This window comes from Mustelus asterias, chromosome 21 (genome assembly GCF_964213995.1).
Source record: "Mustelus asterias chromosome 21, sMusAst1.hap1.1, whole genome shotgun sequence".
NCBI lineage: Eukaryota > Metazoa > Chordata > Chondrichthyes > Carcharhiniformes > Triakidae > Mustelus > Mustelus asterias.
Window position 1 is genome coordinate 52,540,483 of NC_135821.1, and position 21,041 is coordinate 52,561,523.

General features: G+C 42.4%; 1 protein-coding gene across 5 annotated transcripts in view; it reads right to left on the reverse strand.

Annotated features, from left to right (window-relative positions):
• The window catches only part of rpl11 (ribosomal protein L11), an 18,177-nt gene extending 5,576 nt beyond the window's left edge, over positions 1–12,601 (reverse strand). The window contains exons 1-4 of one of the 5 annotated variants that reach the window (XM_078237881.1): positions 12,472–12,601; positions 7,798–7,948; positions 7,598–7,704; positions 6,284–6,415 (exon numbers count right to left, since the gene is read on the reverse strand). In XM_078237881.1, coding sequence (XP_078094007.1) covers positions 6,284–6,415; positions 7,598–7,704; positions 7,798–7,948; positions 12,472–12,477 — 396 coding nt within the window. In that variant the 5' untranslated portion in view covers positions 12,478–12,601. Of the gene's footprint in view, positions 1–6,283; positions 6,416–7,597; positions 7,705–7,797; positions 7,966–8,164; positions 8,244–8,467; positions 8,568–12,471 lie in introns of those variants that run through there. The other 4 variants (XM_078237884.1, XM_078237882.1, XM_078237883.1 and 1 more) reach the window with 4 other exon arrangements.
• Between the last annotated feature and the right edge of the window lie 8,440 nt (positions 12,602–21,041).

Genomic DNA, 21,041 nt, shown 5'->3' on the forward strand with positions numbered 1-21,041 from the left:
ACTAAACCAACATCAATGTCTTCAGATGGCAAATAGAGCAGTGAGGAAGGATTAATCTAGTGAGGCAAGGGAGGGGCAAAAATTCGCAAACGTGAAGTTAAGAATGCAGATACTAAAGGGGAAAAATAGTACAAAGGTTGGTGGGAAGGGCTGAAAGGGAAAAAGCACACAAGAAATAATAATAGAAAGGGAAAGGGATTTCAACTTATAACACTATAATACTTTCAAGATAGGTAGTAAAGTGAAGCTGTGTGGCCAATTAATTAAGGAGATAATTACAACCACCAAAAAGTTTATAATGGATGATTCTCAAACAAAATTTGTCTCAAAGTAATTACCATAATGGGTGTACATTATAGATCAAATAATGTAGAACATTTCAGGAGGACAGAACAGTTGGCAGAATGATCATTTTGAAGCGAAGAAGAGATTTAGCAGCGCAGATACATAGATCTTTATGAGCTGTGGGTATATAAAAACATCATTTCCAGGGGAAAGATACGATGGCTCACTAGAATCAGTTCCGTTTGAAGAACATGTTTTCTATCACGTTTTATTAGAATATGGAATGACTTACAGGATTAATTGCCAAGACAGAGACTAGTATTTTATTTTAAAACCTGGAGAAATGTTTGAAGAAATAGAACACAGAACAAAAAGGCAAAGTGTAATTGGAGTAGATAGTCCTAGTTGAAGAGCTAGCACTGGAACAGGTGAGTGGGATCAAATGGCCTCCGATGCTGCACTTCCAGTATTTCAATTTTCACTCAGTAATACTCAGTGTCACCAAGGGAACACTTGCAGCACATTTTACCTTCATCATGGTTCTTAGCTGGCTTTGAACCACCATTCACACAGCCGGCCGAACAATATGATACTAAATCCAGCTGACTCCGCTTTCCATCATTAGGAATGGAAAGCATGTTATTTAGAAGCAGATTACCCCAGCTTTCAGAGAGAGAAAGTTTGAAGTTTGGTTTTTGGTCAGTGCTAAGCTAGCTGATCCAGGCCAGGTCACTGTGAGTGGCACAGTGGTTAGCACTGCTGCTTCACAACTCCAGGAACCTGAGTTCAATTCCCAGTTTGGATCACTATCTGTGTGGAGTTTGCACGTTCTCCCTGTGTCAGCAAGGGTTTCCTCCGGTTTCCTCTCACAGTCCAAAGATGTGCAGGTGAGGTGCATTGGCCATGCTAAATTGCCTCTTAGTGTCCCGGGATGGACAGGTTAGAAGGATTAGTGGGGTAAATATGTGGGGTTACGGGGATAGGGCCTGGGTGGGATTGTTGTTGGTGTGGACTCGGATGGGCCGAACGGCCTCCTTCTACACAGTAAGAAGTTTAACAACACCAGGTTAAAGTCCAACAGGTTTATTTGGTAGCAAAAGCCACACAAGCTTTCGGAGCCTTAAGCCTCTCAGGCTCCGAAAGCTTGTGTGGCTTTTGCTACCAAATAAACCTGTTGGACTTTAACCTGGTGTTGTTAAACTTCTTACTGTGTTTACCCCAGTCCAATGCCGGCATCTCCACATCATGACTCCCTGCACAGCAGGGATTCTATGATTAGTAATGGTAAATGATCCCCTTCATGATCACTATTAAGTTATTCATGCTGATGTGCACATAATTGGATATCAACTGAAACACAGATGCATTGATCCACTGAGCAAATCGTCCACCACCTGTGCCACAGTACAGAAAACAGACTTAAAGTGAAACAATACTGCACATTTAAGAACAGGTATGCATTTATCAAATCCAGAGAGTGTTTAATTAATCCAGTAATACGAGAGCAGCAACCATAACCTAACAGAGAGTGAAAAGAACACACACAGGAAGTAACCACCACATAGAAGAACAGGTGAAAAGTGGATCCGCTGGCATTAACCACCATCTAGAAGAGTGAGTACGTTCAGTCTGTGGCTTTAGAGTGGAGCAGCCATGTTCACTTACCTGGCAATCGGAGAGGCAGCGAACCATCCAGCTACTCAGAACTGAGTGTAAAAGGAAAGTGAAAAACAAATAGTGACACCACAGGAAAAATCATAAGTTCATAGGTTGGCAAGAAACTGCTGTTAGAGACGGTCTTTAAAAGTTACTGTAAATTAGAAAAGCATATTATTTTTAAAGAAGTAGCTATACCTGGATTTAAATGAGAAGTGCCTGTAATAAGGGGATGTTAGGGTGATCCAAAGTAAAATAAAGTTAACTTTACTTCCTCTACGTTAACAAATGGCAGGGTAGTTCAGTTGGGTGAAATGCCTGTCCTGTAATATGTGAGAGTAATGGATGCTACTGGTGTCCTCGACGACCGTATGTGCAGGAAGTGCTGTCAGCTGGGTCTCCGAGCTTGAGCGGCGGCTGGAGTCACTGTGGCACATCTGTGAGACTGGGAGCTACGTGGATAGTAAATTCAGAGAGGTGGTCACACTGCAGCTTAGGGGCCTGGTGGCAGTGGGGGAGTGGGGGGGGGGGGGGATGGGTGATGTAGAAGAGAACCAGACAGGTAGTGCAGGTGCTCACTGGGGTCCTGCTCACAAATGCGTTTTCTGTTTTGGAAGCTGGTGAGGGCACTGGTTCGTCAGAGGAGTGCAGTCAGAGCCAAGTTTGGGACATCACAAGTGGCTTGGCTGTACAGGATAGGAAGATGAAAGAAAGAACAATAGTGATAGGGGATTTGTTAGTTAGGGGAACAGTCAGGCATTTCTGTGGTCATAGACATGACTCCAGGATGGTATGTTGCCCCCTGGTGTCAGGGTCAAGGATGTCAACAAGCAACTACAGGACATTCTTCTGGGGGAAGGTGAAAAGCCAGAGGGTCATGGCCCACATCGGTACCAATGGCTTAAGTCGGAAGGGGGATGTGATCCTGCAATCAGAATTTAGGGAGCTAGGTAGAAAATTAGCAAACAAGACCTCAAATGTAGTAATCTCTGGCTTACTCTCGGTGCCTCATGCAAGTGAGTACAGAATTAGGAGGACAAGACAGATGAATGCATGGTTGGAAAGATGGTGCAGGAAGGAGGGTTTTAGATTTCTGTGACACTGGGACTGGCTTTGAGGGAGATGGCACCTGTACAAGTCAGATGGGTGGCAGCTGAACTAGAAGGGTTCAAAATTGATAAGGAGGAAGTGTTGGATAGACTGTCGGTACTGAAAGTTGACAAGACACTAGGAGCAGATGAGATGCATCCAAGAATATTGAAGGAAGTGAGTGTGGAAATTGCAGGGGCACTGGCCATAATCTTTCAGTCCTCCCGAGACTCAGAGGAGGTGCCAGAGGACTAGAGAATTGCAGATATTACGGTCTTTTTCAAAAAAAGTTGTAAAGATAAGCCCAACAAGTACAGACCAGTTTAACAGCAGTGATGGGGAAGCTTCTGGAAACAATTATTCAGGATAGAATTTGCAGTCACATGAAAAAATGTGGCTTGATTAGGAAAAGCCAGCATGGATTTCTAAAGGAGAAATTGTGTTTAACTAACATGCTCGAGTTTTTTGAAGAGATAACAGAAAGAGTCAATAAGGAAAATGCTGTTGATGTGGTGAAAATAGACTTTCAAAAGGCATTTGATACAGTGCCACACAAAAAACTTGAGAGATAAGTTATAGCTCATGGAATAAAAGGGACAGTAGCAATGTCGGTGTAAAATTGGCTGAGTAATAGGAAACCGAGAGTAATGGTTATTTGAAGGAGGAAGGATTGTAGCGGAGTTCCCCAGGGGTCAGTATTGGTGTGCAGGGGACAATTTCAAAGTCTGCGGATGACACGAAAACCGGAAGCGTAAACCATGAGGAGGATAGTGTAGAATTTCAAAAGAACATAGACAAGCTAGTGGAGTGGGCAGATAGGTGGCAGATAAAGTTCAATATGGAGAAGTGTGAGGTGATGCACTTTGGTCGGAAGAACATGGACAGACAATAAAAATTGTGCCCCTTATTTGATAAGGAGGTGCAGGAGCAGAGGGACCTGGATATATATGTGCATAGATCATTGAAGGTAGCAGGTGGAGAGAGCAATTAATAAAGCATAATAAAGGGCATAAGGTACAAGAACTTATGGAGGATACTAGACCTTAGTTGGAGTATTGTCCACAGTTCTGGGCACCACACTATAAGAAGAATGTGAATGCAGTGGAGAAAATGTTTACAAGGATGGTTCCAGGGATGAGAAATTTAGATACGAGGATAGATTGGGACTGGTCTCCTTGGAGAGATAGTGGCTAAGCGGAGATTTGATAGAGATGTTCAAAATCATGAGGGGGCTGGACAGAGTAGATAGGGAGAAACTATTCCCGCTCATAAAAGAATCGAGAATGAGAGGACATAGATTCAGTGATTTGCAAAAGCAATTGTGATGCAAAGAAAAAACCTTTTCATATAACGGCCCAAGACCAGAAAAGTCAACAGACTTTACATGGTCTGCCCCTGCCAGCTACGATTCCCATGACAGGCAATACAGGAAAATTTTGCCCAACAAGTGGTACGAGTATGGAATGCACTGCCTAGAAGTGTGGTGGAGGCAGGTTCAATTGAGGCATTCAAGAGAGCATCAGATGTTTATCTGAACAAAAACAATGTCCAAGGATACAGGGTAAAGGGAGGAGAATGGCACTGAGTCATAATGCTCATTTGGAGAGTTGGTGCAGATATGATGGACCGAATGGTCTCCTTTTGCATCATAATAATTCTGTGATTCTTTGAAGAGAATCTCTTACCATGCATTATCAGTATTACTTGCCCATCACATTTTGTCCTCTCCCCTTCCCAAGTCCACAGAGCCATTCCAAGAGACAGCAAGTAACAACGATCAGAGGCATCACGATCAAACACACCCTGTTCTCCCAATACATCTTCACACTTATCAACTGAAGTTACAACTATTAGCAGCAGGAATCCTAGGCTTTTAGGGGAAGCTGGTTCAGAATTAATCCTTTATCTGTGCTGAGTTAGCTTAAGGCATTAACAGGGGGTACATCACTCAGTACCCCTATTATAGGGAAGAGTGGGGGAGAGTTTTTTAAAAAACCAACGCTCCTACTCTTTATTACTACCCCAGAAAGTGCACGATCAGTGAGAATATGAGTCAGATCAGCTGCTAGGAAACCTTCAAAAGCCTGCCAACACTCAGACTGGAGTAAAACAGGAAGAATGGCCGGCGGCAATATGCCAGAAGTTGACCAGTGCTCGAAGAGTACATGAGTAAGCAGATTCAAGAAAAAAATACTGCCTTAGAATGGTGCCATGGAATTCTAGTTTTGAAGCTCGAATCATGCTATGGTCTCAATACACTAAATGGCTTGTATAATTATTTCATTTCAGAATCGGAGGTCACACACAGAACCTATACTGCATTTTGTAATTTGTAAAATTAGAGCATGAGCATCATTGACCGAGAATTATAAAATTATATAGGGTTGGGATAAATTAAAATTTATACAGCTTCTTCACTATATAGGGCTTGTGCACAACTTAGTCTAGTACTCAAACATCAGAACACCTAGATAAGTAACTAGGTTGACTGAATATCTCAACTATTATACTGGTGCAGAATGGCAGCTACTGGAAATGTATTTAAAAATTGCTTCAGATTTATTTTTGATTGCAGTCAACTTACTTTAAAGTAAAGTTTATTTATTAGTCACAAGTAGGCTCACATTAACACTGCAATAAAGTTACTGTGAAAATCCCCTAGTCGCCACACTCCGGCGTCTGTTCGGGTGCAAGGAGGGAGAATTTAACATGGCCAATGCACCTAACTAGCACGTCGTTCGGACTGTGGGAGGAAACCGGAGCACCCAGAGGAAACCCACGCAGACACGGGGAGAATGTGCAAACTCCACACAGACAGTGACCCAAGCTGGGAATCGAATCCGCGTCCCTGGCGCTGTGAGGCAGTAGTGCTAACCACTGTGCTGCCCTTTTATAGACTTCTACTTACTTTTATTGACAGCAGGGCTTTGTGAACTGGGAACGGAAGAATTTGTAAAAGCAAATTACTGCAGATGCTGTACATCTGGAATAGAAACAGAAAGTGCTGGAAAAAACTCAGCAGGTCTGGCTGCATCAGTGGAGAGATAAACAGAGTTGATGTTTTGAGTCCAATATAACTTTACTTTGGTACTCAGACACAGATGTTTCGGTCTGGGATCAACACATGCAAAAAAAAATAGGTGTGGCTAGAAAAATATCCCGAGGAGACAAATAGTTTTGAGCAACATATTTAAAATATGTTCACCTAACTATTCTATTTCCACAAGGTAGCCATGCAATAGATAATACTTACCACATAGAAGTCCAAACCATAGATACCAATGCTTGGATCATACTTAATGCCCAAATCAATGTGCTCCTGAATACCAAAACCAAAGTTGCCAGTATCTGAAAAGTTATTTTTCCTCAGCTCATATTCACGAACCTGTAGATGAAAAGAGTAAAACAAAAATCATCAAAAAGAGCTTCATCCACTGTCTCACTTTCACAACAGATAGTCAGTAATCAAATCCAGGTTAATTCTAAGAAACATCTATTTAAATTTCTCCTGAAGCTGTAAAAGCAAACCTAGCTACTTTGATAAATGACATTATTCTACTCCTTCGAAGTTGCACTCAAAGTCTCAACTCAGTGGTGATGGCGGTGGGCAAAGAGCTAGTCGGGGAAATTGCTCCCTCAGCACAGCACTGGAGTGTTAATTTTGATTTGTGCATTGAGCAATTTCCCCTACCAGCTCATTGCCCACCGCCATCACCACCGCCATCACCACCGCCATCACCACCGCCCCCATTCCATTCTTCCAAACTGCATATTAAAAATGCAATTGTGACAACTTCACTTGAGGTTATAACTTTTCCCAGGTGGTCAATATTAATAGATGTAAAGAATTAAGGAACACATAAAAATGGCTCCGACAACAGGGAATTGATCTGACACACTGACTTTGTTTTTTTCTCTCCACTGTTGCTGCCTGACCTGCTGAGTACTTCCAGCACTTTTATTTCAGATTACAGCATCTGTGGTACATATTTTGCTTTTGTGTTAAAGTTACAGGAATTAGGCATTTTCCCCATTCATGTGACTTATGGTATAGTTTCCATAATGATTGGATAGTGGAATTACAGTAGCATTAGTAACGTTGGAAAAACAGCAGCCAATTTGTGCACAAAAAGCTGATAAAGATCAGATGATCTGTTTCCCTGATGTTGATTTAAGAATAAATATTGGCCAGAGCAACACACTCTCCTCCTCCGCTTTGAAATAGCGCCACGGATCTGTTCTGTCCTCCTGAGGGGACAGGTGAAACCTCAGTTTAACGCTCATCAATAAGATAGCACCTCCGAACAGGTTGCTGCTCCCTCAGTACAGCACTGGAGAGTTAATTTTGACTTGTGCATTGAGCAATTTCCCCTACCAGCTCATTGTCCACCACCATAACCATTGCCCCCATTCCATTCTTCCAAACTGCATATTAAAAATCCAACCAAAGACAGTGTAAGAAAAAGGACAAAAGCACTTTTAAAAAATAAGGTTCACCCACACAAAACAGAAAGGGAAAAGCTTATTACTTCTACAAACTACTGCAACCTACTGCAGTCCAACTTACTTTAAGGCCTTTCTCCAGGATCTCCTCAGCTTTGGCACCACGGACTGTGCAGTGAACAGCAATCTTTTCGTTTCTCCTAATACCAAAAGATCTCACAGTGTAGCGGGCTAATGAAGAACAGACATTATTTGACAATGCTACAAATTCAAAAGCATATGAGTGAAGTTTTATCAAGTTTCAAGTGGTGCGTACAAACTCACCTTTGGAGAAGACAGGAGTTTGGCCAGTGAGCTGCTCAAGCACTTTGGCAGCCCGGGTAAGTCGATCACCACTTTCACCAACACATATATTCATACAGAGCTTTCTGATGCGGAGCTCACGCATAGGATTCTCTTTCTTCTCACCCTGGTCCTAAAATAAGGGATTACCTTAGAAACCAAGATATATTTTGCTGACATTACGAGGTGTTAATGGACCGTGCTTTATATCAAAAATGGCTAAATCATGGCTATGGCTTAAAACCACTGTTGGAGTTTTAAATGGACTGAATAGCAGCATTCTTTTAAAAAAGTGACTTAAAACAACAGCTGTTAAGACGGCCAAACATTTGCATCACTGTTATCTTACCAATACCAAACACAATGGAGTTAGCCTGTCCAGGAAAATGCCATCAGAAATAATCAACTTGGAGGAGTGTGAATGTACCAACTCCTGTCACATTCACAAAACATCCAGGCAATTACTTGTGTACTGAACTGGATGTGGACAAACACTAGGCATAATCCTTTTAGTCAATGGACTCTGGCTGAGAAAGGAATTAACCAACTATAATCTATTCAAGTCTAAACCATGTAACTGGAATCAGCTTGCTATGATCACATTTGGGTAACTGCTCAATTGGTGAGGAGATCACGTGATGAGCCCACTAACCCTCTTTGTTTGAAGAAACTGCTTTTTCTCCAGGCCTCAGAACAGATGTAGAAGAAACACTGAAAAGATAGGACTCTTGAGTGGGGCACTCTTTCTCTCTACCCAGCTTGCAAGTTTAACACGCCTGTTATTCACTGCAGGCAATGTTTACAAGAACTACCTCAGCAGCTGTTGTCTCCAGAAGAACAGATAAATCATCTGTCAATGTCGTTAAACAGTCATAACGCGGAATCCTGCGGGGCCATCGAGCCTAGCCTGAAACCAGTCAAGTCGTCAGCCTACAAGGTCCATATATCACTAACTTTTATTAGATTTTAAAATATTCTTAATATATCATCCCACTTTGTAAGTTGTATGTGTTGGCGAGAACCCTTGAGTGTATGGGTATTTGAAGGGCGGCACAGTAGCACAACTGTTTCACAGCTCCAGGGACTCGGGTTCGATTCCCGGCTTGGATCACTGTCTGTGTGGAGTTTGCACATTCTCCCCGTGTCTGCGTGGGTTTCCTCCGGGTGCTCCGGTTTCCTCCCACAGTCCAAAGATCCGCGGGTTAAGTTGATTGGCTATGCTAAATTGCCCCTTAGTGTCCCGAGATGAGTAGCTTAGAGGGATTAGCGGGTAAACATGTAGGGATACGGGAATAGGGCCTGGGTGGGATTGTGCTCGGTGCAGACTTGATGGGCTGAATGGCCTCTTTCTGCACTGTAGGGTTTCTATGAAGGTCAGAGTGTTTCATTATTTAATTTGGATTAGGTCTTAAGTACAATAAATACTGTTATTTTAAAAACCTACAAAGGAAACCTGTCTCTGTGTCTTTGACAATCATAGCATGTAAATAGTTAAACACTGACTTAACTGGCAAGCATACCATTTTTATAATTCTGTTGCAATCAAACAAGGAATGAGAAAAGACGAGCCATTCACCTTATCTGGTTGTAACAGAGGTTTAGAGTTGACTATTGTCAATTACATTTTCTTTTCACTCTCCCCCTCAAAAATTATTTGCCAGACAAATTTTCCTTCTGTACTCTCCCCCAAGAGCAGTTACAATAGTGCTGACACTGGGATTATGGTAAGCATTACAATAGATGTGCGAGATCTCCTTTAACCTTGCAGTACAAATGCAAATGCTACCTTGTCTCAAACCAGAGTAGTCATTTTGAATTATTTAATAATGAAGAATGTAGTACTGGTTATTACAGGCACATCATTGCTGGAGAGAGCAAAATGTGCCTTTTTCCCCTATTGAGTCCTGGTACTAGAACACAAAATAAATCTAACAAACAGCATTGCAACTGTAGTTTCCTAGTTCCACATTTTAGCAATCTGCCAAAATTTGGGAATCGGCCTTTACTCAGAACATTAGTAGCCAGAATTCCATGCCCGGTTCCAAATTATACATCCTTTTGGTGGCATTGTAATAATAATCTATCATAGCAATTTCAATCAATTGAAGTCAAAGTTTGCAAAAGGATTTTACTTCTGTATGCTACTGAAGGCATCAGATTAAAAATCCTACAATCATCACACTTCTCCCACAATAAATTATTTTATGCATCTGTGGTCAGCTGAAATGGATAAAAACTACTTCCACTGATTTTCGACAACCCAAATCACATTATTTCAAGTTGTGAACTTTCTTCAACATTAAACTCTCAGCTCACCAGAAGATGCTAGAAATGAGCTAGCTATACTGATAACTTTCAATTTTTATATAAGTTTGAATTGAATTTATGTTAAGCATTACTGAACACTGCCGTGTGAAGACAGCTACTAATTCTGATGAAACAGGATTTTGGCTTCAAACTTCAATGGGGTTTTGGTGCAGCAGCACTAAAACAGGAACTATATTCCAAGCCCTAATGAACAAGAAGGTGACCATTTAGTCCATCAAACCAGATACTTGTGGCACTCAACCATGAAATGTCCTTAATATATTTGCTGCTAAACATCAACATTTAAGCAAGAAGTTAAAAAACATATAGTTTAAATCTCTGTCCTCAGGTCCTTCCAGACCAAATTCCTTTGAACTAATAAATGATTGCTACCTCCTAAATTATCTAATACACCTCAAATTCTTCTCACCAAACATACACCCTTCTCTCTGAACCAGAGAACTTAAGCTCCTCTAATCTTTCTGCAATCATGAACATTAGCCAAATCCAGCAGCTACCTTGTTTGATTGCATATTTTGATGCAGTATACAACTATATTAAAATACAAATCACTCCTGCTTTTGTGGCCTGCACCTTATTTAAGTTTGTGAGATCAAAATAACCAGAAATTGAATCATTTGCTTTAAATGCATCAGTTTTGTTTTAGGAAAATCAAATCTGCTCCTGATCCAAATATTTAAAAAATCAATTTGAGAAAAATCAGGTCACATCAAAGTGTGCGTGTGTGGGCGTATGGGGGGGGGGGGGGGGGGGGGGGGGAGAAGAGAGAGAGAGAGAGAGAGAGAGAAAGAGAGAGGACATAGTTTTACACAGAGGAGGACCACAACAGAAATACAAGAGGACACTGATAAACTTGCAAAACAGGCAAATGAAGTTCACAGATAAATATGAGGTAATATATTTTGGTAGGAAGGTGCAAATCTAGGTACAGTAGAGGAACAAAGGGATTTTGGGGGGGGGGGGAAGAGTTTGCACATTCTCCCCATGTCTCATGTGTTTCCTCCGGGTGCTCCAGTTTCCTCCCACAATACAAAGATGTGCAGGTTAGGTTGATTGGCTATGTTAAATTGTCCCTTGGTATCCCAAGATGTGTAGGTTAGGGGGATTAGTGGAGTAAATAGGGAGCTCAAGTCTGGGTAAGATGCTCTTTCGGAAAGTCGGTGCAGACTCAATGGGCAGAATGGCCTGCTTCTGCACTGTAGCGATTCTATGATTCCAGAGGCACTGAAGAGGTGCAGACAAAATTTACAAGGATAATACCAGAAATGCATGAGTGTAATAATATATCCATCAGAAAAAGATTGATGGTCCTCTTTTTTCTTGAAACAAGGTGGCGGAGGGGTGACCTAATAGAGGCATTTACAATTATGAAAGGTTTTGTTGGAGTGGGTACAGGGAAAATGTTTCCTCACGTGGGGTGGAACATTACTCGTGGCCATATGTGGCATATATTCGTAGAATATAATCACCAAGAAATCCAATAAGGAATTCAGAATAAACGTATTTACCCAAAGAGTGGTGAGAATATGGAACTTGCTATCACAAGGGAGTGTTTGAAGCAAAAAAGTTTTGACTAATTTAATGGGAAGCTGAACAAACATTTGAGGGAGAAGGGAATAGATGTTTATGATGATCGATTTAGTAAAATGGGAGGTGACTCGAATGCAGCATAAGCACCAGCATATGGACTGGATGAGCCAAATGGCCTGTTTATGTGCTGTACATCCTGTGTAATGATTGCTCCCTTGTTTTAGTATCCTCTATAATCTGACAACTATTTCTAACATACAAGCTCTCGTGAACCTCCCATGTAGATTACAGAGAGGTTCAAGCCTGAAACTCTGCAGTACTCCTCCACCCAATGACCTTTCACTGTCAGGCACTGCACTAAAGAGGCATTCCTCGTCCTACTTTTAAACCAACTTCTTATCCAGTCCACAGCAACTTGCATTTATACAGCGCACTTAACGTGATAAACCATCACATACATTAATGCGGGATTCCCCCCCAAAAAGGCAAAAGATGCACTTAGTTGTTTTTTTTTCGTTTTAAAATAAACTGTCGTTCCGAATTTTAAAAAGCAGGGAAACAAGGAAACTGACAAGTTTAGGAAACCACAGACAAAAAAAAATCAAAATATTGACGTCTCAGCATCTTGTGTGTTATCCGCAGCCTAATTTGGTCACCATAAGCTTCTGGCTGAGCGGCTTTCATCTCCACATATAAATAAAACTCAGTGCGAGCAATGATATTTTTTGCCTCAAATCGGGATCCCGGGTGAGTCATAAAGCAAACAGATTGTATTTAAACCTCTCCCCTTTTGCTTACCGCCATGTTGGTGGAGGAGACAAGGCAACTCTTCAGATCAGGACATACTGAAGGCCGCAGTCACCCTGGAGATGGAGCAAGAGGTTCCTGGCTGCACAACCTGACCACTTAGCGCCACCTTGCCAACGCCAGAAAAGTACATCCTCCTCAACGCATCATCTATTGCCTTTATTTAGTGAAAAACTTCAAAAATTAGGAAATGCTGACCAACGATTTCCTCAAAAATGGGACTAGCATTGGAAGAAAACGAGCAAAAGCCAAATTGGGATAAAAATTGGTTAGAAATCTCACAACACCAGGTTAAAGTCCAACAGGTTTATTTGGAATCATAAGCTTTTGGAGTGCAGGCCTGGAGTGCAGGTTGACACTCACCTGATGAAGGAGCTGTGCTCCGAAAGCTCGTGATTCCAAATAAACCTGTTGGACTTTAACCTGGTGTTGTGAGACTTCTTACTGTGCCCACCCCAGTCCAATGCCAGCATCTCCACATCAGGGATAAAAGATAAATTATTGCTGGAATCTGAAACAAAAACAGAAAATGTTGGAAAATCTCTGCTGGTCTGACAGCATCTGTGGAAAGAGAATAGAGCCAACATTTTGAGTCAAGATGACCTTTCGTCATGGATAAAAGTATGGGAGGCACACAAAATTTATTTTCTCTGGGAGCCTGACTATATGTCTCAGCCACTCTTGACAAATTTAATCTCTTCATGTGCTATCTAGCATTTCAAAATATAACGATCACAATTAATTGTATTTCTTTAAATTTCTTCCAGACAGTATTTTTATATCTTATCTGAAAAAGAGTCATGTGGACTCGAAATGTTAACTCTGTTTCTCTCTCCACCGATGCTGTCAGACCTGCTGAGTTTTTAAAACATTGTCTGTTTTTATTTGTTAGATTGCTGCCAGTTTTGCTGATTTAAAAAAAATTCATTTATGGAATGTGGTGATCACTAGTTAGGCCAGCATTTATTGCCCATCCTTAATTGCCCATCCTTAATTGTCCTTGAGAAGATGGTGGTGGAACTACCTTCTTGAACCGCTGCAATCCCTGTGGTGTAGGTACACCTACTATGCTGTTAGGGAGGGAGTTCCAGTATTTTGACCCAACAACAGTGAAGGAACAGTGATATATTTCCAAGTCAGGATGGTGATTGAGTGGGAGGGAAACTTCCAAGTGGTGGTGTTCCCATGTGTCTGCTGCCCTTGTCCTTCTAGATGATAGTGGTTGTGGGTTTGTAAGGTGTTGTTTAAGGAGCCTTGGTGAGTTCCTACAATGATTCTTGTAGATTGCACACACTACTGCCATTGCGCATTGACGATGGATGGAGTGAATGTTTGTGGATAGGATGCCAATCAAGCAGGCTGCTTTGTCCTGGATGATGTTGAGAAAATGCTGGAAAATCTCAGCAGGTCTGGCAGCATCTGTAAGGAGAGAAAAGAGCTGACATTTTGAGTCCAGATGACCCTTTGTCAAAGCTTCTTGAGTGTTGTTGGAGCTGCACTCATCAAGGCTAGTGGAGAGTATTCCATCACACTCCTGGCTTGTGTCTTGTAGATGGTGGAAAGGCTTTGGGGATTCAGGAAGTGAGTTACTCACCACAGGATTCCTAGCCTCTGACCTTATCTTGTAGGACACAGTAAGAGTTTTAACAACACCAGGTTAAAGTCCAACAGGTTTATTTGGGAGCAAATACCATTAGCTTTCGGAGCGCTGCTCCTTCATCAGATGGAGTGGAGGCACAGTATTTGTATGTCTAGTCAAGTTCAGTTTGTGGTCAGTGTTGATAGTGGGGGATTCAGCAATGGTAATGCCATTGAATGTCATGGGGAAATGGTTAGATTCTCTCTTGTTGAAGATAGTCATTGTCTGGCATTTGTGTGGCACAAATGTTACCTGCCACTTATCAGCCCAAATCTAAATTTTGTCCAGGTCTTGCTGCATTTGGATATGGACTGCTTCAGTATCTGAGGAGTCACAAATGGTGCTAAATGTTGTGTAATCACTTGTGAATATCCCCACTTTTGACCTACTGATGGAAGGAAGTTAACTGATGAAGCAATTGAAGCAACTGTTGAGCCAGGACACGACCCTGTGGAACTCCTGCAATAATGTCCTGAAACTGAGATGAATAACCTCCAATAATCATATCCATCTTCCTATATGTGTGGCCTAACTCCGACCAGCAGAGAGTTTTCCCCCGATTCCCATTCATTCCAGTTTTCAATGGCTCCTTGATGCCACAGCTCTTTTGTCAATGTTTGAACCAAGGCTGTAATGAGGTGAGGAGCTGAGTGACCCTAGTGGAACCTAAACTAAACATCTGTGAGCAGGTTATTGCTGAGCAAGTGCCACTTGATAGCACTGTTGATAACTCCTTCCATCACTTTGCTGATAACCAAGAGTAGACTGATGGGGTGGTAATTAGCCGGGTTGGATTTGTCCTGCTTTTTCTGTACAGGACATACCTGTGCAGTTTTCCATATTGCCAGGTAGATGTCAGTGTTGTAGCTGTAATGGAACAACTGGGCGAGGGGCACAGCGAGTTCTGGAGTACAGAACTATTGCTGGAATGTTGTCAAAGTAAGAAGTTTAACAACACCAGGTTAAAGTCCAACAGGTTTATTTGGTAGCAAAAGCCACACAAGCTTTCGAGGCTCTGAGCCCCTTCTTCAGGTGAGTGGGAATTCTGTTCACAAACAGAACTTATAAAGACACAGACTCAATTTACATGAATAATGGTTGGAATGCGAATACTTACAACTAATCCAGTCTTTAAGAAACAAAACAATGGGAGTGGAGAGAGCATCAAGACAGGTTAAAAAGATGTGTATTGTCTCCAGACAAGACAGCCAGTGAAACTCTGCAGGTCCACGCAACTGTGGGAGTTACAAATAGTGTGACATAAACCCAATATCCCGGTTGAGGCCGTCCGCGTGTGTGCGGAACTTGGCTATCAGTTTCTGCTCAGCGACTCTGCGCTGTCGTGTGTCGCGAAGGCCGCCTTGGAGAACGCTTACCCGAATATCAGAGGCCGAATGCCCGTGACTGCTGAAGTGCTCCCCAACAGGAAGAGAACAGTCTTGCCTGGTGATTGTCGAGCGGTGTTCATTCATCCGTTGTCGCAGTGTCTGCATAGTTTCCCCAATGTACCATGCCTCAGGACATCCTTTCTTGCAGCGTATCAGGTAGACAACGTTGGCCGAGTTGCAAGAGTATGTACCGTGTACCTGGTGGATGGTGTTCTCACGTGAGATGATGGCATCTGTGTCGATGATCCAGCACGTCTTGCAGAGGTTGCTGTGGCAGGGTTGTGTGGTGTCTTGGTCACTGTTCTCCTGAAGGCTGGGTAGTTTGCTGCGGACAATGGTCTGTTTGAGGTTGTGCGGTTGTTTGAAGGCAAGAAGTGGGGGTGTGGGGATGGCCTTGGCGAGATGTTCGTCTTCATCAATGACATGTTGAAGGCTCCGGAGGAGATGCCGTAGCTTCTCCGCTCCGGGGAAGTACTGGACAACGAAGGGTACTCTGTCCACCGTGTCCCGTTACCCCAGTCCAACGCCGGCATCTCCACATCATGTTGTCAAAGGCCATAGCCTTTGTGGCATCCAATGCCTTTAACCATTTCTTGATATCACTTAGAGTGAATAGAATTGGCTGAAGACTGGCATCTGTGATGCTGGGACCTCAGGAGGAGGCCATGATGGATCATCCACTCAGCACTTCAATCTGATGATTGTTGCAAATGCTTATCTTTTGCAATAATATGCTGAACTCCCTCATCATTGAGGATGGGGATATTTATGGAGCTTCCTCCTCCAGTGAGTTGTTTGATTGTCCACCACCATTCAGGACTGCAGACCTTAGATCTGATCCATTGTTTGTGGAATCACTTAGCTCTGTCTATCACTTGCTGTCTATGCTGTTTGACATGCAAGTAGTCCTGTGATGTAGTTTCACCAGTTTGACACCTCATTTTTAGATATGCCTGATGTTGCTCCTGGCATGCCCTCTGGCACTCTTCTTTGATGTGGAGATGCCGGCGTTGGACTGGGGTAAACACAGTAAGAAGTTTAACAACACCAGGTTAAAGTCCAACAGGTTTATTTGGTAGCAAAAGCCACAAGCTTTCGGAGCCTTAAGCCCCTTCTTCAGGTGAGTGCCACTCACTTCACCTGAAGAAGGGGCTTAAGGCTCCGAAAGCTTGTGTGGCTTTTGCTACCAAATAAACCTGTTGGACTTTAACCTAGTGTTGTTAAACTTCTTACTGTGTTTACCCCAGTCCAACACCGGCATCTCCACCTCATTTTTTAACCCCTTACTTCTCTCTCTGAGAATTTCTCACTGGGTTTTTTCTCTCTATTAACTCTAGTTTTCTCTCCTCTGTCCTCTCCACAGGTTGCCGGATCGCAGCCTGTTTGACTGTCTCTCTCTTTGTCTCTCTCTGTCTCTCTCTCTCTCTGTCTCTGTCTCTCTCTCTCTCTCTCTCTCTTTGTCTGTCTGTCTGTCTCTCTCTCTCTGTTAACCCTTTGAGTCCTGCTCTAAGTCCATCTGGGACTCTCACTACTCTCCTGACCCCCTCCTCCTTGGGGACTTCTCGCTTTCTTTTTTATTTTCTAACACCCCTTAGCATAACCTCACCGTTGTGCCAACCTTTTATTTGAGTCTCGTCACCTGATGGTGCGGCTCCCCGTGGGCGCGGCTCTCTCTGGCTCTGGTCCTGGACTGATCCGGGGTCTTTTTCACCCCGGTCCTCCATATTAGGTGCCAAAACTCCTCACGTCTTCTATGGCCCTCAGTAACACTGTGCCCTACAACCCCTCGCAAGACAACTTAGGGTCCTGATGGCCTGACAGAGGCTCCTCTAACTAATTGGGGTGGTCAATATGAAAACATACTCACCCCCACTTAGGAGTCCTGTCCTGCCGCCTGAAGCCAGTGACATCACCCGGCTCCGCAGCACTAAATTGTAGATGGGGGTTTCCTCTCGAGGCTATGTATTTGCTCAGACGTAAGCTAAATACAAAGATTCAAAATGCAGAATACTGATGTTGAAGATGGGACTTTGTTTAACCAAAAGATCGAACGGGAGAATGATATGAGGAAGCCCTGCACTCAAGGTATAGAATGCGAACAGCCGGGTATCAGTCTGAAGAACAATGCCCCTGTGAAGGCAATTATAGATTCCCAAAATCATATTGCCCATACTTCCGGTGGGCATTATCCAGTAAACATTAACACAAATCAGTCAATAATCATCCTGTCGTTAACTCCAGCCAATAACAATACACATCATGACCTAATGGGATTTCATTTGTTATTAAATACGGACGTTTCCTCCCTTCCATTGCCCAGGAATATGGGACGCTGGACAGTGAAATGATTCCCACTGAATTGACCCCATGTGATTCTCATCTGACCCTGAGAAATTCTTCATGTCTGCTCGCCACCTGCATTATCTCTCGGAGTTGTATGACCCTGTTCGTAAGGCTGGCATTGGTAGCCATCTTGTTCCCAACCACTGCTGATAACATTACTGCGTTCAGTGAATCTATTGATTCTTCCCTCTCCCTGTATTTTGTCACTGACTGAAGTTTCACAAAATGTAACCAAAAGCAAAACACATCCATCTTGTAAATTCAAAATACATGTTTTAAATGAGAAAGATTTGTTAATCATACAGAGCTGTCTTCTATGGCAACAGCCCTGGTTGTCTTATGTTCCCATAGTCCAAGATCATTCATGCTAAAGTTAGTATCATGTCAGTGTTCCTAAATTTATGGTTATATGTTTATTAGCCTAATTAGCCCCCCTACATAAGGGACATACTTTGGAAGGAGGCATGAGGGACATTGGGGGCTGGGTGGAGGCATGGGAGAGACATAAGAAGGACCTTTTGAAGTTACTTTCAAAAGGTTCCCTCATGCAGACCATGGCTCATAACACCTCTGAGGTGTTGTGAAACACACTTCTTTGAAAAGCTGACCGGACCCCATGAATATTGCAGAGGACTAAGACATGTCTATTCCCACGGTGGAGCCAGGCAGGCTGAGAATGCAGGGTGAGGGCTCATATACTAATCCAGCTTGCACGCTTAAAAAGCACCCATAAAAATCAGAAACTCCGGGAATGGGATTGCAAATCTCAGAATCTGGACACGCCACCATTTTCAAAGGTCTCCCAAGTGATTCCAACTGGGCAAAAATCTAGTCCGTTGACTCCTTGCTGAGGTGTCCTTCCAAAAGGCACTAACTGACCTTTGTTAGTTTACCCAAATGACCACTATTTATGTTTGAGGATTGACAATAAAGAACTCAACACCTTCAGGAGCAAAGAACTGGAAGTAAAGAAAGCTTTATGCTATAAGCCATTTCTCCCTCCTTCCTCTACCTCACCCCCAACTTGGTTAAATACTCTGTGGTCACTCACTGTTTAGATTCCCATATGGTGAATTGTCACTTAGGCTTTGGTCTGTTGGCACGTGTGAAATTGTTCATTCCTTTTAGATGAGAGAACACAAAAAAAATGAAAGGATGTAAAAAGAAAGGATGTAAAGAATATTTGCAGTCCAGCTCCTGCTGCCGAAAGCAGAGCAATATAGATGTAGGAACCTCTGTCAATAGACAAGGAGATTATGACATTGAATTTTGAGGTGGGAAAATTGGATAGCTTAATAGTTAATGTGTAGTTGTATCCTCTCCCTGAGTCTTACTCATTGTGTTGTGGCCATTTGCTGATTTCCAATCTGAGTGAATTTACAGAACACAAAAGTTTTTAATATATCTATAGCTTGATTGACAATAAGTAAAAAGCTACAAGAACAGAAAGAAAAACTGAATATAAACATATAGTGAGGTTCACATGACATTACACACAAGGTCAATCTGCTACCTGTGACAATGCTGATGATAAACCAATTATGTTAGGATCTTCTGCCTAGCAATTTTTAACATCATTCAAGAAATTCTTAAAAAGGATTGGCAAGTTTTTTTCCCTTTTCTGTGTTTTATTATGGTTTGTTTTGTCTATATTAAATCTATAAAACCTGAAGAGATATTATAAACTCAGGAAGAACAGTTATTGTGATATGTTTTAAATAAAAAAATCAAGAATACAGAAATAAATCAAATTTCTTGAAATTGGAGCTATATGTTTGTGCTAACAGAGAAAGAGGATGGTCTGGCCTAAATAAACCCCTCCCCTTCAGTTGATTGAGCTCCCTGGGCATAGAAAATGTACAGCAATGACCTAGAGGCTTCCAAGTCAGAAAATTATACCAATCAGCTTTTCTTAAAGAACTGCTGCTCACCCTTCAATTGGTCCTGGAAGTACTACAATTGGGTGAAGGTGGAGATGCAGCAGAATATTCATGTGTGGGATCCTATTCTGCCAGTCAGGCTCCAGTATTCTTCTTAAGTTTAAGGTCTTCCACTGCCTCCCTGAATTTTCCCCAATTCTGAACCACCACTGGGATTAGTACAGTGCACAAGTGCTCTTCAAATGTGAACCTCAACAGTGAGACAAACTTGTTCCCTGGCTGGTTTTTAGGCAACTCACTGAAGCAATAGACCTTGTTGCAGCTTTGCAAAAGGCCACTTTACATTGTGACATTATTCAAATAAAGTCCGGCTGCAAAATACTCTATGTTTCACACCACATTTCTTGAAACTGTCCAGACCTGCTTAAGAACTGGAGATAGCAAAGGCAGGTCTCCTCAAGCACACTCAAATTAATGTATCTTGGGTTGAATAATTGGTTCTCTGGTAAATTCCAATTTAGTACAAGATGCCTATGGCGCAAATGCAACTGCCTTTTACCCCTCTTCCTGAATTGCTTCCCCACTCAGATAAAGATTGCTGCTGCCCTAATTGGCTTATGCTCATTGTGGCGGTTTGGATACATCATGTAGGATAAAAAGGTAATGGTGTTGTTGCTCCTGTAACCACAGGCAGCCACACCAGTTGCCACTGGCTTCAGAGTGTTTTGTTTAATCATTATTTGAGCAGTAAGCATCACTGGAAAAGACCAGCATTTATTGTCCATCCTTCATCACCCTAAGAAGGTATTGGTCGGCCTTCTTCTTAACCAGTACAGTCTACACACTTTGTTAGTATTTTTTCAGTGAAGCAAAGGTACTAACGATAGATTCCCTCTGTCATGCCCAGGTATAATTATAGTGATTTGTCAAGTTGGACCTGAAGGTATTACTGAGAGTGCACAAAGCCCATATTATTTTGGCTGAACTTTGTTCTGCGGCAGGAGTAATGGAGTCTTCCACAAATGTGGAAGGTAATACAGCACTCAAAACTGTCCAAAAAGCCATCACTCGCTATCTGTTGGCAATCTAATTTCAGGAACATGCATTAAGCAGGTCTGGACAGTTTCAAGAAGTGTGGTGTGAAACATAGAGAATTTTGCAGCTGGACTTCATTTGAATAATGTCACAATGTAAAGTGACCTTTTGCAAAGCTGCAACAAGGCCTACTGCTTCAGTAAGTTGCCTAAAAACTGGCCAGGGAACAAATTTGTCTCACAGTTGAGGTTCACATTTGAAGAGCGCTTGAGCGCT